Below are 25631 nucleotides of genomic sequence, written 5' to 3' on the forward strand. Positions count from 1 at the left end.
AGCAAATAGTTTTGCAAACTCAATTATTTACTTCTATTTGCTAAAATCTAACACAGTCTTCCTTTTCTTTTCTATGCCCCCCCTGTTTAATTACACTCATCAGACACACTGACATGCTTCCTGATTCAAGTGCTGAGCTTTGAATTTCATTTTATTTATTTATTTTAGCAAATACAACTTTGAAATGTGAGTCCCTGTGTGCATTTATTTTCTTCTGTCTGTTTTTGAATAGGCAATGATGCTATGTGAAATCAAATTATATCATAACATGATACACTGGGTTTGATATTTACCTTCCCAACATTTTTTCAGGTTAGATCAGGGGGGAACCTAATTAGCCCTGGGAGTAGGTGAAGCAGGATGTGAGACTGAAGAACTTGTATCTGTTGAGGAAGTGGAAAGCAACTAATCTTGTCATAAAATTGTTACCTCTAGGCTCCAATTTATTGATGATTTTTGCTGCCGTCTGTACTTTGAGGAAGAGGGGTCGCTATTACTCGGTTTATAATTGCTGGTTGCTTTTCAATAGAGATGTGTATCTATCCGTACAAATCCAGTTTTCTGCACCATTCCGCACGAACCTCTGTACTTGCCTTTTTTTCTGCCGTTTTGCTCTCTCCACAGATTCTACCCATTTCAATTGTCCGCTATTGCCTTTCTTTGTAATTTATGTAAAGCTGGGATTAGTTAGATCTAAAGGGACACTGCTTGTTTGTTTCCTTCATTGAACACAAACACAAAACTCCACAATAGTAGCTCACGGATTGAAGCTAAGAGTTGCCTCACTTATTTATATCCAGCTCTGGGGAAAGCCTCAGGGCACAATGATTTATTAGAGTATTAATTTCGATTCATGCTGAAAGCTAACAAGTTTTCATTTTGCACTTTGGTTTATCTGAACAATATTACAGTTTTTGGAATTAACTCATCTGAGACTTAGAACAGGGTCTCTAAGCGTTTAGCGTCTCTTTCACAGAGCGTTAGCCTGATGTCATCAAACCAACTAGTAGGATTCCACTGACTTGAACTCTATGTAACTGCTTGCCTTTTGAATTAGTTCTTTTTTGGGAATGAAAGAGATTTTATTGTATGTAAACGTCGCAACACATACAATACAGCTCTTTCCCCACTTATTGGCACTCCTGACAAAACTGTGCAAAAATCATTACAATAAACATTTAATCCAATGACAGAATTTCACGTAAAGAAATAATTTCTGTTAAAAGGATAGTTGATGTGTGAAAAGAATCACTTGTGTCCCTACCAATTCCTATAAAATTAGTAAAACTTTGATGAGAGACACCGGGGGAAAAAAGGTTCTCAACTAACTCCAGAGCTGAGTGAGAAATATAGCAAATAGTTCAAAGTGGTTACCAAGTGTCCACAAAATCTCTTGGTAACCACAACCAAGTGAATGCTGTCCACCTGTCAACTGGTTGTCGGGGAGACGGTGCAAGAAAGACCTTTTTTCTTTGCCATCTTAATAACTGTCCATGTGTGACGTTTGATGAATGCTACTGAGATTTTGATTGGATCGTGTTGTGGTCATTGAGAATATGATTAGGTTTTCAGCAAAAATCAATCCAAGTGGATCTAGCATGAAATAAAAGATGAATTGGTTAAGTGTAGTGGAGGATCTGTCATGCTGTGGGCCTCTTTTTCTTCCAAAGGCCAAAGTCGTTCAATAAAGTTTATTTCTATATTTCAGCAATTCAAAGTGCTTTATACCACGAAGACATGAAATCATCAGATACATCTCTTCTAATTCTGAAGCCATTAACAAACATTATATTTTGTCAAGTGCTAAGAGAGCCTGACATCATAAACATTTTGATACACCTGGTTAGAATATGGTGTCCTCTGCCAGAAACAGAAAGCAGGCTTTCACTGGGTCTTGTAGGAGACCAAATATCTGCAACATATGGAAATATGAACAGAAATAGTTCATTGGACACAAACCTTTTCTTTGTCATCTTCCACAGCCAAAGTACATTAATAGGATTGTTTTCTTCACTAAATTAATTTAATCAATTAAAAGCGTGCCTTTTTTTTTTTTTTTTACATTCAGCGACTGCAATTTGGAGGGATTTATTGTTTTTGCCTTTTTATAAGTTCCTAGCAGGTGTGCCAATGAGTTTCAAATGTACTCTGACTCAAATGTAATTGAACTAAAGGATACCAACAGAAGAGTAAAATATGCTAAAAGGATTTCATGTCATAGTTTTCTGATTTATCTCCTTTGTGATTCACGAAAAATAATATTGTCTGAGCTGCTAGCTAATCTGCTTTGACACCCTTACATCTTTATAAAAGTCATGACAAGACATTAAAGGGAGACAGATGGAGAGTGATATGCAGTAAAGATTCCTGATTGAAATCAGATGGAGGACATAAAAGTTCAGGATCATCGCTTTACAGGCCACATCTCGTACATATAAATTAATTTCCCATAAATTACTCGGACTCACTAGGGACAGACGGTTCCAAGTATGAAAAGTGCAAAGAACGACCTTTATGCTTCAGTCTCTTCTTCATCATCTTTTATTTTCTCTTCATCTTCCTCACCCATCTTATTTTTATCTTTGCCAATGTCTTAGGTTTCAATTGATTTAATTTAAATCAGATTTAAGCTCCCAACACATTTAGCACTATATGATGTTTTTATTCAAATGGAGACGTAGATTCCAATACGTTCAAGTCAAGGCTATTCTCACTGACTGAACATAAGGCAATTAGAGTTCTGAGAAAGGCAGAAGTCTTTTTGAATTCTAATGAAGCATTTAGGTCACTTGAATTATTTCACTGAATGTCTAAAATTCACACAATGCATAATTTGACTCTAGTATTTCATGAGTTCATGTTTTTTTTTTTTTTTCAATTATTACTTGAATAATTCAAAGTTTTGATAGAACATTTTGTTATTAAACACATTTTAAAAGTATATAGACGTGTGATGGTAGGGAACGGTTATTATTTGATAATAATAAAGAAGATTTTTTTAAAACACCTAAAAAAGCTATTAGAGGCATATTTAGCAGGTGACATTATGACTGCTACCTCTCATAATGCGGCAAGCCAATGATTCAGTGCAGTCAGATTCTAGGAAACATCCTGAAACTACTATCCTACTGTTGCAACTTTTTATTACCTTTGTAATAGAAAGTGCCACCAACATTTCTTTCTGCATTTCTTCACTCATAATATTTATATTTTCATATTCAAAGAGGCTCTGCACCCTCAGGGGTAAAATGCATTTTTGTCTTTGCCTTTTTTTCATTTCATCATATCTGTATTTCTTTAACTCGTGGGTCACCTTTACTGTATTCTCTTATCCTCTGAACTCAACTTTTCCTCTGACCTCTCCAAAATGTCAGACTGGTTTTTATATTTTTAATGCAGTCTCTTGTGCTTCTTCATGCCTTTGTGATTCATGTTTTGTGACGGTGGAAAAAAGGTATAGCCTTCAGCCTTTCACCTTGACAGATGGCGAGATAGTAATTACTTTGTATCATGCTTGTGGAAAACTTATGAGAGCAACCTGTCAAAAAATATTAACCAATCTTTCATGAGATACATAAGGTCCACTCAAGCTGAAACTGATTATAACAGAGAGGAGCTATTTGTGTTATTGGTTCATCTGTTAACTTTAATCATTTCTTGCATGTTAATCATTTACTCTTTAATATGCATATTGTGTACATTCAGTTGCACATAATAATTGTACACAATATTGTGTATATTATAATATTTCTTGTCAGAAAAGCAAGAACGTAGTAAATGGTAGTTGACAAGAATAGAGACTATGTTGGCATTTACATCCTAAAAATACAAATAAAAAAAGGTATTTTTAGCATTATTAAAATTCCTCAAATATCTCAAACTCTTCTTTCATTCAGCAGTAACTGCATGTGGAAGTTGTTTGCCACTGAAAGCTACACTGCCAATTTGTCCAGCAGAGTAGAACTGGGGTTGGTAACTTGCATTGATTTCTCCGTCACAGAAACATGTTGTTTGAAACTGAGGTTAAAGACTTGGACAGCAAAGGGGCACTGTAGATCAATATACAGTCCAGTCTGTCACCAGCTGATGCACACAACTTCACAGCTAACCAACACACTCACAACTTCTGGGACTTATGATTATGATTTATCACCTGTCCAGTTTATTCCTATCTTCAAGGGGGGGAAATATTTATTTCATTATCTTTAAATTGTCAGTACACAAATTTAATAGCTCAGAAAAACCATTATATTGTGGTTAAATGCTTAAAGGAGACAGCAACTGGTGCTGGTGACATTTAGTGGTCAGGTCGTTTAGAAGAATTTTGTCTACCTACTCTTTCAAAAACATTATGTAGCTGTTGATTCAATATTCTAGTGATGCAACAACTCACATTTTCACAATAAGACATTTAAAAATGACGGACATTTTTATTAATAGATCAGAACATCTGTTGCTGTTTTGTTTACCATAGATTGCTTACATGTCAGGTAATGTGTTTAGAGTAATTCACAGCTGCTCGATTTCAGGTTTCAGCAGAGTCACAAAAGCACAAACAGAATTGTGGAGGTTTCTTTTGTGCAAGAGTGTTAGCATTTGTTTGTTGTCATTAACAAGGACATTAGTGTAAAAAATATTATCCATTTAGGTTCTTAAGACAATAGTCAATAAGCAAAAGTCGAAATAATTTACTAGAAAGGACCCAAAAACTGATCTCTGCAATGAACACATCAGGAAATTTGCACATAATGGTTGTCCTGAAACGAGGAGGTAAGAGAAGAGGAGTCTATGACAAATAATGGATAAACCAAGGGGAGTAACTTAAGACAACAAGTTGTAACTGCAACACAAATGCAAAAACTAAAGATAATAACACAAAAAAGACTCTAATAATGAGACTTTATCTTAATAACTTCCAGCACCCCTTCCTCCACTTCCTACTGTGACATCATAAGTCCTCTCCCCAGTTCTTTAATTCTCAGCAAAAAAAATAAATCTCAATGATCTGAACAAACATAAGAGCTGTTCACCAAATGTGTGCACCTATATTACCAAAACTCTACGTTAAACCAATATTACAATATAGGTTTTCAGAGAAGAAAAAGCAAATATTAGCACTGAGAAATGGCTGGAGGAGCCTCCACAAGAATTTATTCCAAGTCTCTGTGAAGGCGTCAACTAAGTTAGCCGTGTTAAAGTGAAATATGACTGTAAGATGCATGAGGAGTCAATGGGTCACATGTAAACAAACAATCACATTAGATCATTAAAGCCTTGGAATTAATGGCTCTGTCTGTGCTAGAAGAGCAGAAGGCATAAAGTACTCAAAAAAGCCAAGTAATTAAACCTCTGACCTCAGCATTAACAGTAAGAGTTAGAACTTCATCAGAAACTACTTTGATAGATGTGATGAGTCTAGAGGAGTCTTAACCTAGAGGCAGTTGTGTTTTCTGTATGTTTTGTGTCTTTTTGTTCTCTTGTGGTGCTCATTTCAGGGAATGTTCCCTCCACTTCCCACACTTTCAACATATTGCTCAGTCAGATGACGGTTGTTTCCTTACATTTGTCAAATATTCAGCAGTGCTACATGTCTCTGTGTAGATTTCTGATTGCAGTGGCAATCTGCTTCTGATGTTGCTGTGATGCAGAACTGACACCTGTTTTGTCAGTTCTGCAGAGTAGCTTGAGTCATTATCTGCCACATGTGGAGCTCCAGATGTGAATGGCCAGCATGCAAAGATGATTAACTGAAGGTGTCTATCTGTGCCACATCTATTTTAAGAGCCAGCGTTCCTTTCTTTGTTATGGCCTGTTTCTTTTGCATGACTTTGAATTTGTTGATGCCAATGGAATAAAAATTTGTCAGATTGTATATTTTAATTTGTCACACTTGATCTTCAGGTTTTTGGCATCCCTGTCTAAGTAAATGGCTCAAAAACTTACATTTCTTAAAAATATATATATAAAATAAAAAAGCACAATACAATATTGATGAATTTGTGATGAAAGATTTCACCAAATATGAGATCTTTGTTGACAACTTTTAAATTACTTTTCACCAAAAAGTTAAAAGCATCACACAGTTATGAGAATTTCTGAAACTGTCATTTATCAACAAAGCTTTACAAATGCTTTTTTATTGTGAGGTCTAAAGTTAATAACTGCACATAACAATTCAGTCCATTGTTATGTGGCCTAAATGATTGAAACACATAATGCACAATGCTTCAATCTTTTATTTCTATGGTTTATTGGTATTCATGCTTCAAAGGTTTTTACAAAGTCTTGGAACATAAAAGAAGCTTTTGTAATAAAGAGTTAAAAGACTTGCCAATAGTTCTCTTTATGCTTCCATGTGTTCCACATGTGTAAGGCTCAGTCTGTATGATGTAATTGTTATTTTCAAAGGAATTTTGCTGCCTTTGTAGATCCAGCACAAATCTTCATTACATATAATATTAGAAGTAATTTCTGCCTTTATTTTATTTTATTTTTTGTGAAAATACATTTTAGAAGGAGTGCATTCTGACCTGTCTGTGTGATGTTGAGATCAAATGAAAGTTACAATTCAACAAATCTTGAGATCGTTCATTCATCCCTGCAGAAACCCCATGGCTGTTTTTATCTCTTGCAGCTGAGCAGGAGTCAAAGTCTCTAAAACAGACAGAAATAGAAGCAAAGAAGAGCAAAGTCAAGCTATAAAACCTCTGACAATATTTACACATTTTAATTAAAACCTTTTTTTCTCTCTCTTTTCTTTCATTGCTATATTTGTCCACTAGCCCCCCAAAGGGGAGTTGTCTGGTCAGGCAGAAGGTGATTTAGAAAAAGACTGAGTGAATTATTAATCTGGAGGCATAGAGATATAGCGTACTGGTCGCACTTAAACATATCTGGCTAGATTCAACCCTACTGTTGTCACATATAAACATATGTTTATTGTTATAAATATAATATTTGATTGCACTCTGAGGAATATTTATATGTGGCTTTTTTTTCTAAAATAGGGCAGTCATTTCTCCACATATGTGGGATCAGGTTCCAGTAAATGTTCTTATTACTAATTTTATTTTCAAGTGTGCAGTGTACACTATAGCACTGTAACTGAAAGGAAACAGTGAAGAAAAATGAACATTTTCCCTCTGTAATTAGAGAGCAGTGGGTGTTGTGTAAGATGAGAAGTTAATCTAGATCAGGGGTGTCAACATCCAGTCCTCGAGGGCAGATGTCCTGCAGCTTTTAGATGTGCCTCTGCTGCACCACACCTGAATAGAATAATAGGTCATTAGCAAGGCTCTGAGAACAAGGAAGAGGTAATTAAGCCATTTCATTCCAGTGTTTTGTACCTGTGGCACATCTAAAAACTGCAGGACAGCGGCCCTTGAGGACTGGAGTTTGACACCCCTGATCTAGATCATTTTTTGCCATTTCTATTGTTGAAGCTAAGGAATGATTTCCACCTTCCTGAGACTTTTGGTGCTACCTGAAGTATGCAACAGTGCGGCAAGCTGTGTATGTCTCACTGATAATCATCTTGCTCCATCTCTTTTGGATTCATACTGTGTCTGCAGTCTAAGGATGCCGTGTTTAACTCACTCTTGGGGCTCCTTTTCCTGCAGCCTTTCTGTGGAAAAGGAGCAGTTAAGCAGTTTTTCTGGTTAACTGATTTATACTAAAAAGCTGTGATTATAAACCCCTCTCTCCAGATGTCGTGTTAATATCCTCACAGTAAGAGACTGTACTTTAAAAGATTGTATTTGTCAAAATTATAGGTTTATGTGAATATAAAAAAGTCCAATCATTTAAGGGCCTGTATGTCTTTCTTTTACGGCTTACTTTATTGTCTCCTAATTGCGGCTTCTAAAATTTAAAACTTTTGTTCATAAATAGAGATATTAGTGTTCCTGTGATAAGTTGGTACATTCTAATTTCTGTTTAGCGCCATCTTTATTTTTGTTTGCTTGTTTGTTTTTGTTTGTTTTGTTTTTTGGGGGGATCGAGTGATGTATTTCAGTACACATGCTGAATTTTGGATTTAAAAATGAATTTCTCTGATCTACTCTGGTTCAAAGTTACATGTAGAAGCTCAGTTATGCACAGACATATTCTACAAAAAAATTTTATACAAAAGAATTACAGAGAAACCACACCCTTGTTTTTTTTTCCATCAGCAAGCTTCTGCTTCACATGCGGTTTGATTTTTGACCAATTTGCTTATTAGAAGTGGTGGAGTTCATTTAAAGTGATTTGCTTCCTGAAGAGCACCTGGCTTTTAAGCATTTTTACATTAGGGTTGTGATGATAGCTTATGGTAAAGCCATCCCAGTTTTAGCCTGGATCATCCTTTTCAAAATATTTCTGAAGTGTTTGCAGTCATTCACCCATTGGTACATCTAGTTGTGGGTAAGTCAGGAATTTTTAATCCAAACTGTTTCCTGGAGGTGAAGGAAATTTATGATATTCAGGGACAACCCAGAAACCACCAAGACTCAAGCACACTATGAGCTTGTTTAAGTGATGAAAAGAAAGCCCTGCTCCACAAAACTATTTCAAGCACAACTGAGATTAGCAGCTGCTCACATAAATAAGACAAACGTCTTTTATAGAAACATTTTATCACAGACATTGAGCCGTTTCAATGATAATGATAAGTATGTTTGTAGGGATTGAGGTGAAGATGTCTAACTTGGGAACACCAAACCTACTGTCATGTATGGTGGTGTTGGCGTCATGGTCTGTTTGGCTGTTTGTGGTTCTGATGCCTTGTATAAAGTGGATGGAATATTAAAGAACCGGGAAGTCTCCAAATTCTTCAACTAGACTGGCAATCAACAATCAGCTAAACAATGTCCCCAAACACACACTGATTTTTGAATTTGTGAACATAAATATAGAATGTGCACCAGAAAATTAAATGAGTTGAGACGAAAACCTCCCTCTTCAGAGGTCTGAAAAGGGCTTAAATAGATTCTGTTTGACGAGATTCAGACAGAATCTTTTCGGAAGTTTGTTGAGGTCATGGTGCCGTTTACTAGGAGGCATTTCAACAAACGATTAATGAAGGTGTTTCTATATGTTTAAACTGTAGATAGAAGATAAATACAACAAAAACAGAAATGTTATGCCATGAGCAAACTGTTGGTCAGGGTTCAGTAAGGTCGATCAGAGATACTTTCCAATAATCCTGTTTTTTAGTTGCTAATCAGTCTGAGGCAGACGCACACCCACTCACTTTAATCATTCATGTCATAATGAAACCGAGTGAAAAATTGATGAGCACATCCTTCGTGCATCTTCACAAGGGAAGAGCTTGGAATTTTATTTTTTATTTCCTCCCTCTCCTCCCCCCCTGCCAGACCCTAAGGTAAGACTGGCCTCACTTGTAGTTTAATATTTTCCTCACTCAGACACTCAGGACACACGTGCATCCTAATGAAGCCCAGTGAGAGCTGTAATTGAATACTGCAGCGATAATGACCCTGTCTGGCCTGAAGATTATGGTGTTTGTGTTGAAGTGAATGTGTTTCAGTTCGCTTATCCTCTCAGCGCAATGATCGCTGCTTATATTTTCGGTGTGGTGTGCCATGTGCCGTCGTCTCATCTTTTCCTCCAGACTGTCTGATTGGTTTCACTTTTTGTTTTCGGAAAGAGTCGGGTCAGACATTGATGCACTCAAGCTAGAAAGTTCCATGATTCTCCAAAGCCAAATGATACCTTTCAGGTTTTTTAGGAAGTTAACAAAGCAGAAAACTGTAAAGCTGTTATTTAATAGAGTGATTGGAAGATATTTACGTGCGATCTGTTGAGAAAAGGTATATTTAAATGAATATCAACAAGTAAACATGAAATATTTACTTTCATTGTTGAACTCTGTTTTTCCAAAGAGACTGTTAGTCTCTTCTGTTTTTCCATTTGATTGCTATGAAGCCCTCCGTTTGAATAGCTATTGCAGTAACATTTTAATGTTAGAAATGACCAACACTGGAAAAAGTCCCATTTCATTTTTACTTTTGGAGAAGGCTAACAATTTTCTGCAGTGTTGCAGATGATTGCGTTATCCTCACAATGGATTCAGTCTGGTTCCTACGAAAGACTCTGCTCTCCTTGGTAAACACTTTTTGTGTGAACCTAAATGTCTCACTTTGCTGCTCTCATTCTCGTCTTGGCCTGCTTCTCTGTGTGCCAAAATTTTATGTTATAAAAGAACATGATGACATAAGGATGTAAGTGATTGCATGTTTACGCTCTGCATCTTGCTGTCTCCACTAGTAATCTCACTATTGTCTTATTAATCAGCAGCCATTTGAAAAGAACGACCTCGAATGAATGCAAATTGTGGCATACAGAGCTCCTAGTCCTAGTTGTAATTTAAAGAACAACTCATGCACATAGTACAAAAATAACCATCTTTTTTTTTTTTAAAAAGTCTCTGCAGATGTTTGGATTTCTTTTCATTTCACCTTGTTTTCCATTTGTAAGCTTTACCCTAACATCTGTGTTAATGCACATTTCAGTGCTCCAGTACTATTGCTGTTGCTTGTGCTTTCTAAGGGAGTGCAAAAGGTAAACAGAGATGTATTGGAAACACCAGGAAATTAGTTGTTGTTGTTGTTTTGCACCCCTCAGCAGCACAGTCAGCAGTTTGAACTCCATCAGAGGTTGTGACATGCAGCCCATTAAGGCCAATTCCCATCAGATCAAGCAAGCATGTTCCCATGCGACTACATTACACATTTTGGCTGAGGAAACATCAAGAAAGTTCCTGTAAAAGGATGTTTCTTTTCAAAAAGCAGGTTTCCAAAGACATGCAGCTTTGACATATTTCCAGTTGAATTGAATGCCTTAATATATTTTTTTAGCATCTTTGCATGTATTTGTATCCTTTATTTTTTTATTATTTTTTATTTTTTGGCGTGCGTGTGTGTGCGTGAGCGTGTGTGTGTGTGTGTGTGTGTGCTCATTTGTGATCATTCTGCATAATTCCTGCTAGAAAATCACTAAGAGAATATGTGGCTGAGGGGTCGATGTTGCAGGTGTCTGCCTGCTGATTTCACTTGTAGTTAGTTTGGATTTATCTTCTTTTTCCTTTTATTTGTCTCTTATTTTCAAAATAAATTGTTATTTACCACAAACAGCAGTAGGACCAAAGGGAGGAAGTAGCTGACCTTGCTTTTTTATTTTTTTTTTCCCCAGATGATCTGTCTCATTCTATACTGTGACAACAAAGTGACAGTTTGAACAAAAATGTTATATTATTTTTTGTATATAAAAGTTACCTACTCCACCCTCGATGCTTTCTGTACCTAGACAAATCAAAATGTTCAAGAGAATGCAATGCAGCAACCAGGAAATCAGTAACAATCTCATACTGATTGTTAAAAAAAAATCTGCAGTTTGTGGCTTTCAAGAGTTGTTTTTAATAATATATTTGTAAGAATAAAGGAGAGGCAGGTCAGTCAACATGTCCGACAATTTGAAGTTTTCCTTCAATCAAAATAAAAGTATTTTGAAACACTGTGATGGAAATAAAGCTTTAAATATTAGTCTATGTCTGCACTTTCTGTAGAGTAAGTGGATCCCTACATGTAGTAACATTCCATGAGAGACAGTTTTAATCTCTTTAAAAGATAAAATAGGACAACTTTGCTGCAGGACATTGAATTTCCTATTCTGTGCTGATGTTTCACTCTCATATGGCAGCCTGAAGGAACTCGAGCATGTTTGAGTGATGCAGCTTCTTTTCTAGGAGCTTTTACAAGCTTTTGTGCTTTCCCTGACTTTACTTGCACACAGTTCACTGATGATGAAAATTACTGAGTGTTCTTCACTCTGTAACAACAGGAACTCAAGACGATTATTGTTGGCTGCCAATCCTTTTAGCACATTGGCAGGTATGGTGCATTCACTGACTGGGGCACCAATGAAGCATATAATCTAGTGAATGTTATTACCAGTGGATGTATCTGTGCATCTAAAATTTCTATGGATTTCCATCTTTTTTAAACATCTATCCTCCTTTTCTGTGTGTGTTTGAAGTTTACACAGTATATGCCAGTCAGTTTTGTCTGTGTTGTGATCCTTGATTTTCTCTTCAGATGTCTACAGTCCCATTTGGCTTCTGAAAAGTCGCCATGGTTATTGCAATGCTTTTGATTGTTGAAATTAACATACTTTCACAATTTTACTCATGAGTATAATTTTAATCTTTTTCTTCTTTTTTGATTAGGTATTCAGAGTTCATTACACAACAAAAAAACTTGATTAACAGATAGAAGTGGTGCACAGGCTTCAAATAGCATTGCATGGTGTTAATTGCATTTTATTTTCTTTTATGATTTTGTCAAAGAGAAGAAGGGCTTCCTTTTTCATCTGCACACACTGCAGTAAAGCTGCAGCACCACAAGATTGTGTCATCTCTAATTACAAAGATGTGAATAATTTGTTTTTTGAAATTAATTTGCCTGGTAAGTGTTACTGATGGTAGTACGTCTGAGCACAATGAGTGGCAAATCAAACAAATCACCTGTTAAACAGCCCCAGTTTAGCAATTCCAATTATGTTGCTGAAATAGCAGCATATTTGTAAAGGAGAAGCAGTGCTGATATTCATGATGCCAACAATAAGTGGGAGACAAATGTACTGTGTGTGCCCATTAATTGTATTTTTATTTCCCAGAATATAACAACATTAAACAGTGTGACAGGGGTCCAATTGTCACCTAATTTAGCAGAAGATCCTCAGTAAATGGTAATGGTCTGTTTTATTAAGAAGCAGACTTACTCTGCAGAATGTTACATTTGGTTAAGTCAGCTACTCTACATAATATATAACAATCGATGTATTTGCATGTAAAACCACACCAAAAACACAATGCATTGTGCCATCGTGGAAGATTACTTTTGATTTCTTGAAATAGAAATTAAATGGTTTTCCATTAATTAAGCATTTCTCTGTTTCAATATGCATCTTTCTCAATTTTATGCATTTATTTATTTATTCAAGTTCAATTTTTTTCTTTGAAAATCATCTCAGAGTATCATTGGTGATGTTCCTGCATGAATAAATGTCAGAGGTGGTTTCAATTTAGTAAGGCAAATATCTGCTTATCACTGCATCAAACTGATCATATTATTCATACCGAAAATCAGGAAATGACACTTCGATGAAAGATAATTAGCACAACTACAAGATAAAAAAATCTGTTGCACTTGCTCAGCTAACTTGTGCATATTCACTTGTAACATTTCTATTCTCTGTGGCTGTAGTTGGGGACTATTGACATTGGAATGCAGAACAATAAGTAGTGTTAAACAAACATCAGATTTGCATTCATTCTCAGGAAACCGTACCCTTCAGTGAAGGTTCAGGGACAGTCCAGCTGAGAAAGGGACATATATAGTGATAAGACACTATTTGTATGTAAATGAATCAGGCAAAGAAATTTCAAGTAGTCTCCAAACAGTTGAAGTTGAAGCAGGAAGCTGTTCAGAGAAAAGCTGCATAATGTTAAAATTCAGAGTTATAAATTCATGTAATTTTACATATATATTATAATTGATATACGTACATTGTTAAAAATAACTGAAGGAATGACCAACATGAAGTGAAATGCAGCAAGTAAATGAATGTTGACATACTGGGTAAAACATGAATCAACAGTTAAATACAAATAAATGAATTCATCCAGTCATTATGTTTCGGGTTAAAGTTGGAGCTTTATTTCTGGGTAGAATCCGGGTGTTTGGATCTTTTTCCAGGAAAAAAAAAGGACTTTTCCTATTTACTGCATAACAAAAATAATTAAAGTAACCAAACCTTGACTGGAAAACTCCCAAGGTTCCAGTCTAAGAATAACATTAATTGATGTGTTCAAGTTTATTATCCTCTTTCCAATGTTCCACCTCCAAAATATTTGGTTAAATACAATGAAATGGACAAAAAGTGCAGTACATTGCTCTAAAGAAGCAAAAATCTTAAAATGTTTTTTTTCTGTTTGACAACTGGTCTCTTCTGCTAATGTTTACTCATCTGCCTGACATACTGATTGAAGCTGATTTAAAAAGACTAAAAGATGAAGCTGCAAAGAGTAAACATACGAACACAAAGCCTGTTTCATCTGCATTCAAAACAGCAAAACAGCTGCAAGTCACCTTGAAAGAAACTGTTTTGTAATAAAAGTTTGCAGTCTTTGCTGTGGAAAAAAGAAAAAGCTTAAATGAGCTAAACTCTGTCGGTTGCTTGACTTCCACTCGATCAGAAAACGTGTTTAATGGCTGTTTTTGTCTTGCCATTTTTATTTTAATGTAATCTCCTCCAAAGAGGGTTTCGCCTGACCACTGGTCAGTTGATTACCTTATGTCACTCATTACAGATGTGTTTCAGATTTTAATGGTGGACTCACTCTGTTCTTCTGTTCTACAGAATTTTATTTACAGTCCTTTCTTGGTAGTTGCAGTTATTCTATTTTTTTTCCCCTTTCCCTTTTCATATCCTTTTCTATTTTCTTGAAGTTAATGGACTTTACATCACATTGATTTGTACTAAAGAGTTAGATATCCTCGAGCATCTGGCTAATGGGCCCTTCTAGAAATCTTGATTGGAACAGCAAATGGAAGATTTGAGTGCAAAGAGGTGTCAAGGTTAGCCTTTAATTTTGAATTTGTTTTGGTGTTTTTCCTTCATTTATTTGTGTTTAGAGGAGTTTTTGTTCCCCTGCAGAAACATTAGAGTAGTTTGCACATTTACGGGGTGCACTGATCTGAAATCTAATGCTTCTCTGTCTTGTTAAATGCTTTCCGAGAAATATGTCTCTGCACGAGGTAAGATATTTGGTGGACAGAACTTCTTTCTGTTTTGCTGTTTCTGAGTCTGCATTCTGACTCATTCATGCATGATTGCTATTACTGTCTGCTTGTTTTTTGTTCCACTGCAGTAGTCTAACATGTTTGTTACTCATCCTCTCCTCACTTGGTATAGTGGTGTGAATGCCTTTATCATTTAAATTCCATATGCTGAATTCAGTTTTGCAAAACAAAATGGATTCTTACCTTGATGAAGCAATATAAGTTTGCTTTTATCACAGCTGGATCTTACAGTGAGAGAGTTTTCAGGCCTTCGATAAGCTCAAAAAATAAAAAGAAGCTTGAATAAAAAAAATGGGTTCATACTTTTTCTGAGAAGTCCTGAAAATAGTGAAAAGGTAAGAAATAGATTTTTTTGTTTTTGTTTTTCAGGTCTGAAAATTGATCAATTTGCATATTTCTTTTTTAGTCCATGTCCTCCTTTATGAGTGTGCACACCCATCCTTCCATGCTGCAACCTCTTTAATTTGTGTTTTTTGCATATTGTGTATCCAAAACCTTTGGAAAAAAATTGCTCATGAACTCTGAAGAGAACAGCAATATTATATACACCATGGAAAATGAGAAAAATAAACCATTTTCATTTCTGTTGGAACCTCATCTATATCATTTACTGTTTTAAAAGTTTGGAGCTTTGCTGTACCTTCTTTTTCTAAAACACTTTTTCTTGTTCTGTTTAAGATTTTGTGGTGATTTTTATAACACTCTCTTTTGTTTGCTTTTTGTACAGTTGATCAGAGTTTGTTTGAGAACTCCATTGCCCAGAAGCAGAGCCCTCAGACCTCCAGAACAGGTCAGCACTCTACCCGATCCCTCTCAGCATCAGCTAATTCCAATTCTGGCTCCACCTTCATCGACTCTCCATCCTCTGGAGGACAGCAAAGGCTGAAAAATGCCATTAACCTGGGCAAGGCAGTTGGGGCAAAGGTCAGTGCATCATAAGCTGATTTGTAGCAAAAACCTCTGCGGGTTATCAAAAAGATAACTTATCTTCCTCCAAAGCTGAGAATTTTCTTTTCCATAAGGTCAACGACCTGCTGAGAAGAAAGGAGCCAAGCCACCTTGGAGACATCGGCGTCACTGAGGTCAACAAGAATGTTGGTGCAGTTTGGAGCTGCATGGACAAACTTGGCCACAATTCTGCCAGCAGGTGAGTAAATATGCATTCACTCACAAAAATGATCAGTTGTATCAATTCAATTTAGATTTGTATATAGTTAGGGGTTCTAAAAATGATAAAGGACTTGTTTATGTTTCATTGTTTAAAATGTAGACAGCTACCCATGTAGCACTGCATGATGAAAGATTTAGCAGATGAGCAACTATAGGATTTCTTACAGCAGGTGAATTGCATCACAAACTTCCAGTACAGGTTTAGTCCAACAATGAATTAAAAGCTCTGATGTTGGCACTCAAACAGGAGAAATTGGGAAGATGTGACTGCATATTGCTGGAAATAAGAAGACAATATTTGGACACTTAGCTTAGCTTCTAAAATTGGTCATCTTTATCCTGTATCTCTTTCAAGCAAAAGGTTGGTAAAAAATAATTTGATAAGATGGAGAACAATGCAAAAAAGAGAGGAAAAAAAAGCAGTCACTGCTTTTTTTAATAACTAGCAGTGACTGAGCTAATACTTGTAATTGTTCACAGGAGTGAGGTTTTTATGGATATCACAGACTTTTGTGCAGAGTGATCAATAATTATTAGTTCAATTTTACTTTTCAAGGCTTGTCATTATGGCACAGTGCCAAAATCTAAAACCCTTTTTGAGAGGGGAAATCTAACCTCCGATATCAGCACAGCTATTCTTCACATTGAGGATTTTGGACAGTGGGACGTTTCAGTTAAAGCTCATGGACTCCTATGGAATGACACCTTTGGAGTATTCTAGGAATGATGGGTTGACCTTGGACTGGCTAGAGGATTTATTTCTACATGCCAAATGATAAGCAAGTCATTTTGTCTTGTGTAGTTGTGCACAATATTGTACTGGACAGTCAGGTGTAATTTGATGCTCTGTTGCTTGATGCACCGCTATGAGTCAGAGGGAGACAGCATGTCTATTATATGACTTATATTCAGCAAATAGTATAAGTTAAATCATAATATTTGCAGACACTTTATTCATGTAAAGAATGGCATTACTGTTTGACTTTTAGTGCGTCTGTTGTCTTGCTCTTTGAAAATGTGTTTTCTGCTGTTTTATTTGTATATTTTTCAAATGGTTTGTGGGTAGTGCCACTGCAACAATGAATTAAGGGGTTTGTTGATTATCTCTGACAATTATTTCTTGCTGCCAAATACATCAACACCTGTTTGTTTGGAAACTGGGATTAGCCAAAAGACACATGGTTTCATAAATCACACATGGAACTTGTCCTCCTACCATTTCTGACCCCAGATGTATTCCAGGTTTTTGATAAATGAGACTCAAAAAGTGTAAACAGAACACAATCGTCTGCTTCGTTTGCTAACACGTCCTGTTGTTTGAGTTTTCCAGTTCATATCCCCATTTCATTTTCTGGTACTTCAATTTTGCACCTGTAAGAAAAGATTTTAGTGCCCAAATCTAAACCATGATGTATCAGGGCTATTTTTGTTGCTACGCATTTTCCTGCATTACTATGATAAACAGTTTCAATAATTCTAATGAAATTTATGATTTAAATAAATTATTCATTTATGATTACATTGCACTGTAATCCAATGCATGATGGCTATTAGTCCAACTTAGACTTGTCAACTTTTATTTAAAAAAAAAAAAAAAGACAAGTAATCTCTTATTAAAACAAATAAAAATCTTAATAATGCTGCTGGTAGATATTTACTATATTCATGCAAGCACATTTCCCTACAGCAGGCCATGAGTAAAAGTTACAGTGCGAACTTTGATTTGAAACCTTGTCAAAGTAGGTGGAAAATGTCTCCATGGCTGGCAAGAGAAGAAGCCGTCATTTTAACTGCTGTGATAAATGGGCAAAATCATCAGCTTCTGACTGTTCTAACTTCTCTACCACACATTTACTTGAAAATGAATCAATATTATCCCCCAGTAGGTTAAACCCTCTCAACAGAGAAGAAGCAGAAAATAATTCCACTCTAATTAGTATATTTTAAACGTTTTATAACAGTTTATTTCTTTGTGTTTGATTTATTCAAATGTTCAATTTATTTCACAACTCAAATTGTCCAAATGCAACAGCTCCTTTCTTGTTGACAGAAGAAATAACACAACCATGTGTTTTTAATGGTGATGAAATGATGTGTAGTAGCAGCGTCTGTGTAAATGATGTGTAGTAGCAGCGTCTTCCTCTTTGTCGTTCTGATATTGATTGTGTGATGGAGGACTTGTATCCTTGATGAAAGCAGAGGGTGTGTTGCTCTCGCTGATCTGCTCCAGAACAGTTTGTCGGCGACGTCTCGAGACAGTGGAGAGGAGCCACTCCCTCAACCCAGCAGCAGAACCAGATCCAGGACGATCAGGATGAGCAGCCATGTGCTGCGACCAGCTGGTGGCTGATCGAGAAGTGATTTACACTGATAACACAAAAGTATAGAGAAGAGAGTTTTTTTTTCTATGGAAAAGGAACAGAGAGAATGCAAAGAAAATGTTTGGAAAATTTGGTTTAAAATGTGTACATGGAGAGCGCTAAATTACTTCATCTTGTTAAGGTTTGCAGATGTCTGAACCTTCAGACATCTGAGATTTATTTTATTCTTCAGAGGTCTTTATTATGTTAATTTAGTTTGCTGTATACTCTGGGCTTTGATTATCTGTGATACAGTCATCACAATGTTGGTTGAAAGAGAAAGTAGTCCATTTGTTCTAACCCCTCTGGCACACAACAAGCTGTCATTTACAAGCAGAAGAAAGTTTAAAGTCTTAATTATAGGGCAGGAGTTGGGTTTTCAGTCAGCTGCACTGAAGCAGCACGAAAGCTTTAAATGGTTGTAATTCGGTGTAAAGTTATTCAAGCATGATGGTGGTGTTTTTCCAATTCTCACATTTTTCATATATTTTTAGTAGGTCTGTAGGAAAGAATAAAAGAAAGCACCAGATTAAAACCTGAAACCTGTACTGGATATTCTACAACAGTAAATCATTTTACTATATTATATTTTAACAGTTTCAGCTTTTGTAGTAAAACCTGGTCCATTAGCTCCTGAGATTAATCCCTTCTTCCCTCTCCTCTTTCCCAGCAGCATGTTTGACTCCTTTCCTCGCCTTGACCCACCGCCACCAACAGGAAAGAAACGCGTCCCTCGAGCTCTGAAGACCACCCAGGACATGATGATCTCCTCTGACCCTGTGGTCGCCTCGCCAGAGCCGGCAGATTCTCCCCCCTTCCTGCCCTCCCCTGAAGAAACATCTCAGGGCCCCAACGAAGAGAGGAAGAGTGAGAAAACGCTACCAGGAGGCAGTGAGGAGCAGGAGGAGAGGTTGACAGAAATCACAGAGCCTCCCAGTCTGGTGGAGAACAAAGCTGATTCAGAGACAGAGGAGACCAAATCCACGACTGATGAAGTCAACGATGGGGAGGAGGAAAAAGGGAGCCCAGAAGGAGGTGAGGAGGAACATCGACACCAGCTTCAGCTCTCTGTCCCAGACCTCATCAACAAGGATCCTCCTCCGGAGTCCCGAGCCAAACCCTGCGACGTCTGGCAGAGGGCATCCTCGCCAGACTCCCGCCTCGCCTCCTCTCCGATTTTGGGCAAGGCACCCTGCCGCATCAGCCTGGGGGAGGAGGTCCTGCTTGGTAACGGCGCCCCCTGCAGTAAAGGCTCAGGTGGAGGCACTGAGGAGACAGAGTCTCATCCAGACCTGCTGTCCTTTGAGTAACTCAAATTTTTACTGTGGCTTTTAAATGGATCACCCACCCTGCTTTAATTTAGGACAAAGGGAAGAGATGCTTTTCAGAAGCAAGGCAGGCTTGAAGACCTGCTGCTTTTCAAACTTTAGATCAGCTTTTTAAACAGTTTCTTCACTGGTTTGAGGTCAGTCAGACTACATAGGTTATATATTTTACGCATAAAAATACACAGGAAAAGGCTGGCAAATTACATAATAAAAAGTGATGCAATTTGCCATCATTTTTGGCTCACAATGCAAAAATAACAGAGTAAAAAACAAAGGTCTTTATTTTATTGCAGTTTTAGTTTTAAGAATAATAAAGTAAAGAAAACAATGTTCATATTCAATTAATTGTTGTTGTAACTTTGGCCTTTAAAAGTTTCCTGTCTCCTTTAACAATGTAATGACAACCTGATTATGTATTAATGAATGTATTTAGTGTGGTGACCTTCCCTTTTAAATGGGTTAAAGATATATAGATATGAACAAAACCTTAAAATCCATGCATAAAAGGGTTTATTTTTTAAGTGTGTTGCTAAGCTGCTGCATTAAAGCCAGTTAAAAACTGCAAAAAGTATATATGTTAAATAGAAATATATATTTTACATTTCGTAATTTCAGACTACATGGAAAAGGTTTTGTGTTTTTTTCCTGACTGCTGCAGTTGTTTGTAGCAGTCAGGAAAACGATCAGAAAAACCAAACAGGAAGTGAAAATTAAAGGCTTAAAAGGATGTGTTTGAGATTGAACAGGTAGGGTGAAAATCACTGTCACCGCACGACTGCAACCTCCAGCTTATAAAAAACAATCATTCTGAATCAAAGTTGTTTTTTTAACTCCACTTCAGAATGATTTAACTCACCAAAAGAAGCTTTTTGTGTGAGTTCTGTGCTGAAGTTGGCTTTTCTCAGAAATTGATCAGTAACACAGAGTTAGTTATTTTCAAAACTTGTGCAAATCAACCTGTAGCAGGGGTGTCCAAAGTGTTGCCTGTGGGCACAAATGATTGTGTGCAGCCCATGTCCATCGTTGAACAATGATACAAATTATGACTTTTTTTTTTTTGAAAAAAATCAAGCTAAGATTTTTTGAAATTATAAACCTTTTTTGAGCGGGGCAAACTTGCAAAATTTGACTTCTTTGTTTTCAGGAAAATAGTGTTTGTTTTAATGTTAAGCAGGTAAACGTTTTTTTTTAATTTCACAATAAAACTTTTTGCCTGTAAAAACATTGTAATATTTTCAACCAGGTGCTTTTGGCCCACATGGCAAACAGTTTGGACAGCACTGTTCTAATGGATCCAGCACTGAGAAGAATTTTAATTACAAATTGTTGTGTTTTGTTCCTGGATTCTGCCACAAACCAGACTGAATATGTGAAGTTGTATAGAAATCTCACTCGTCTTTTAAAAACAATATTAAATCACCAATGCCTTAATCTGTTAAATATACATCCTCTAAACATACCATAAATAAGATGACTATTTTTAGGACGAAAACAAATTCAACATATTTGACCGTATGAGCTAAAATATAAGCTATAATGGAACAAAAGGCTGAAGAATGAGCATAAATTGAAGTAATTACCGGTCTGTGCAGCTAAGATGTGCAAAGATAGGTTCTTCCACATATTAGCTGTTCAGGCTATAAATCTGTTTTCTTCCTTCCACCCCCAATAAATGAATTAGCCATCAATACTTTAATGAGAAACGGATCAGTTTGGAGTGCCTCTCTCCAGAAACAAACGATTGAAAGGTTGCTTCCGTGCTCGGACCTGAAAGGTGCGTGACTTGACATTAAATCACCCTACAGATGGAGACGGGACTGAAAGATGTCTGAATGGAGTGTTTTTGGAAAACTGATGAGGGGTTTCTGAGCTAAAGAGAGGGCAAGGTAATGAGCTGTCAACAGGAAGGGATGAAAGAGGTCTCGTTTTTTATTCAAGCGGATCCAAAAGTGACAGACCAAAGACGGAAATTAACAGCTCAGTCAGACAGGTTGTTTTATCACTTTTTCTTTACTTGTCAGAGGAGGAAAAAAGCAATAAATCGGAGGAGTATTTTTTGTTGTTGTTGCTTAAAAAGATGAAAGCCAAAGTGTGAACTTTTCAACCATTTCTTTGTAGTTGACGTCTGTATCTTTATTCTTCAAAAGGCAGATGCTGACTCAGGTGCTTGTTACACATGAGCTGGCACTGAGAGAAATTATCAAGCCTTAATTCACACCTGTTTGTCCAAACAGGTAAATCGCGGTCTGGTTGCCGTGGTTACTTTAACACAAATCAAGCACTAAGAAGGAGAAACCTGTAATTTTCTAACCTTGCATTCTGAAGACGTTTGGCAAATTTCTGCTTCTGGGTTTTGAGGCCTATTTGTTTAACACCTGGAAATGTAATTTTTTAAAGCAGAGAACTAAAGTGCAGAATGCCATGAATTTCCCAGAAGAAGCTGAGACCAAAAGCTGAGAATGAGATGAATGTGTAGCTCATGCTTATGAGGAAAAAAGGAAGCTTTGTCTTAGTTTTTTTCCTTTTTTTTTTTGTCTGAATGTGTCTGAGGCACTGAACTGTAACCAAGCAGCTGAGGCCTCCTCTGCGGTTCTGAATCATGTTCCTTTTTTTTTTTTTTCAGGGAAATTACTCAGAGTTGCAGATGTTTGAGTAGAAAGCACTCCAAAAAAGGAGAGATATTTTTATACATATCTAAAAAGAAAAAAAGCTTTAAAGTTACAGGCAGCTGAGCCTTTGGATATGCAAATACCATCTTGGGTTTCTGACCATTGCCTGTAGGGATGCACTACATGCACAAATCGTAATAAGTACCTTATTTTTCATTGCAGAATAACACAAACTTTCTTGTAATATTTGAAGTGGTTGTGATCTGTAGTTTCGAGGATTCTGAACATTTTTCTATTTGAACTTTTTTCAGTCAACATTACCCTATTTACCAACGCCAATAAATGATACAGACTTAAAAAGGTTGTTAACGTCAAGCGATAACCCAGCGGTGTGTTGACGGGGCTTTTTCTTACCTGCCATAAATACAAAATTGCTTCCTATCAATTAACTGAATTTAAACTTTGATCCATTTTGGTTGTCATGGATCTTTTTTTCTTTTTTTTTTCAATAATTTTTTGTCTTCTTCTGCTTTGGATTATACCTGACAACAACAGCTAAAATATCTTCAGTTAGAGTGATTTTGCATGTTATCAAGTCGGATCTCTTCGCGGTAACATCCAGTCAGTATTTCCACCTCACAGTGAGCCTCTCTACTTAGTCATATCTATTTTAGCTATGTGGAAAAACCTCAATGTGGGGAGCAGCTAGCCAATTAAATGTGGTTTGCATCACAAGCTCCATCCTGAAGGTTAAGGGAAGTATAAAGTCATTCAGGGTTTCTGTGCAGTGTTGATATTTATACAATTTACTATTAGCATCTTTAGAATCTGCATATAAAAAAATATAACTGAGAATGTAGATGCATCTTTCCATACTTAGATATGTTTTTTTATTCGTAATAAATGTGTGAACGCCAGTAATGGCTGCACCATTTCAAGATCATGAATTGACTATTTCATTATTTTGACATATGACATGTTTTTTAATAATAATAATTGTCATGCAATACTTAGTAATGCATCAGTCTTGGATCAGGTTTTTTCCATCCTGAGCCATTTGAGCGCATCACTCTAATTTGAATGTTATTTTGAGAACAACTGTTATCATAACAAAACCAGTTTGACGTTTAATTTTCTTCAGATAAGTCGATTAAATTATAATCCTAAGAAACTAAAGCTATCCTTTCTTGAGATAATAACCAAAATAAACTGTTGTGACAGGTTAAACTAACATCTTGTCATCTTAATATGACTTAATTTTATGACAAAAGGTCTATCAAACATAAAACACTTTAAATATATTTGACAATTTAGAGTTTCATAATTTCAAGATAATGATAAGTAATCAAAATAAATCCATAACATTCTGTAATGTCAAGATAATGATAGGTAATCAAAATAAGTTCATAGCATTCCATAATTTTAAGATAATGAGAGGTAATCAAAATAAGTTCATAGCATTCCATAATTTCACGATAATGAGAGGTAATCAAAATACGTTCATAACATTCCGTCTTAAGTTACTGACTGAAAACCAGCCAACCCACGCACATTTACAGTATATGAACTTTTCCAAACTTCCATGGGTTTGCACTTCACAGTTACTAGTTATATCACAATACATACTTCTGCTGCTTCAAATACCTGGAACACATTGATACAAAACCTCAGTCACTTAACAAAATAATCAAAATCAGATGCAATGTTAGATCTGAAAGGTCATGACATTCAAACAGATGCGTCTGGACAAGGGCGATAGTTTAGAACCATAAATTGTGTAGGAACCACCTGGGCCGATTAGGGGGTTCAATTTCCACATCTATTATTTTTTAGCCTCACAATATGCAATACACTGCCATAGATGAGGGGAAAAAAACTGATTAGAATGAAAATTACTAGAGTGAAAGAGCGAAAAGAAATAAAATCCTGGAGAGGCTTTTTGAAGATACAAGTAAGTTTGTAAGCAATATGTTGAAAAATAAGCCAAGGTTAGTTAATTTTACAAATACCAGCTGAATAATGTATATAATGAGTATATGAATAGCAAGAGAACATCAATAAAAACATAATAAGCAGAATACTAAAGTGTTTGTGAATTCTCCGAGTTGAAATTAGAGACTGAGCCCTAAGCGTGATTTTAGTGAGAGCTTATTTAAAAACAGTACTTTTTCTGGGACGCTTGCATTTCCTCTTCTGTATCTTCCCTATTTAAAAAAACAAAAAAATATGTTAATTTCTTTATAATATCACAAGATTGCTGTTATGCTTAATTCTCATTTCATAAAATTACCAAATGATTGTCTGACGTTTGTGTTGCAGTATGTTTTTATGCCCATTTGGATCTGAAAAAGAAAAACAAATTTCTTGTGATTTTCTTGGCTAAGATGACTAGTATAAATAACACACTAACATAATCAACTAAAGATGAGGGCAAAATGACACTACATAGGTGTTTAACAGACCTGAACTCTGTTTCTTTTTGGAAATAGTGAATTCTTTGAAGACATCAAGCATTCTGCATTTTTCTTGAGTCTGTAAACCACTAACTTTATCGTTTTTGTTGAAGGAACAGTAATGTACAATTTTTATCAAAAGTTTCCTAACAACAAATGAAGGAGTTATAGAATGTAGCATTTATTTAGTTATTTACTTTGTTTTTTTTATGTTGAAATTTTATGTTTTTGTCTCTGCAAAGCCGATCTGCATAATTCCAGTTTTTATTGGTGAATGAAGGACACTCGGCGTAACACATGGACTTTTTAATTCCAAGGGACTGTTGAATGTCAAAAAGAAGCTTCCGATTTTTTATCTTTCAACTGTTGCTAATTAAGTAAATTTTTTTATCAACCAAAAGATGAAACGGATCATTTCTACCTTGTATTCTCCCACTATACTTGTAATACAGAGGAGACATAATAATTTCCTACAATCACTGTAATCTTATAAATTTTGATTTAACCATGAAGTCATTGTCTTATCTGATTGTGTCCTTTTTGACATCAAATGAGTTTTTTCCCCTCATACTCTTTTAAATCCTATTTAATTCACTTAAGATAACATCGGAGTGTAAAACAATAAAATAGTTACCATGACCTGATTGTGTAAGCAAAATCTTTATTGAACCTTTTGATTTAATTTAATCTATGATTCTTTCTAACATCTGCCATGAGTTACAGTAAATCTGATCAACCAGAAATAAAGCTCAACTGTCCAAGGTAATAACAATTTTCTCCAGACATTTATTTTGTGCAGTCATCTTCCTTCTCATGGCAGGAAATTCATCCAGTAGCTGTGCTGCAT

General features: G+C 36.0%; 1 protein-coding gene across 2 annotated transcripts in view; it reads left to right on the plus strand.

Annotated features, from left to right (window-relative positions):
• Positions 1-25423, plus strand: part of LOC129372843 (carboxyl-terminal PDZ ligand of neuronal nitric oxide synthase protein-like) — a 146773-nt gene extending 121350 nt beyond the window's left edge. For both annotated transcript variants that reach the window (XM_055050376.1, XM_055050384.1), the window contains exons 11-13: positions 15592-15788; positions 15887-16011; positions 19065-25423. In XM_055050376.1, the coding sequence (XP_054906351.1) occupies positions 15592-15788; positions 15887-16011; positions 19065-19704 (962 nt within the window). In that variant the 3' untranslated portion in view covers positions 19705-25423. The remainder of the gene's footprint in view (positions 1-15591; positions 15789-15886; positions 16012-19064) is intronic.
• Positions 25424-25631: the final 208 nt, after the last annotated feature.

Source organism: Poeciliopsis prolifica, unplaced genomic scaffold (assembly GCF_027474105.1).
Source record: "Poeciliopsis prolifica strain line A6 unplaced genomic scaffold, Auburn_PproV2 SCAFFOLD002, whole genome shotgun sequence".
NCBI lineage: Eukaryota > Metazoa > Chordata > Actinopteri > Cyprinodontiformes > Poeciliidae > Poeciliopsis > Poeciliopsis prolifica.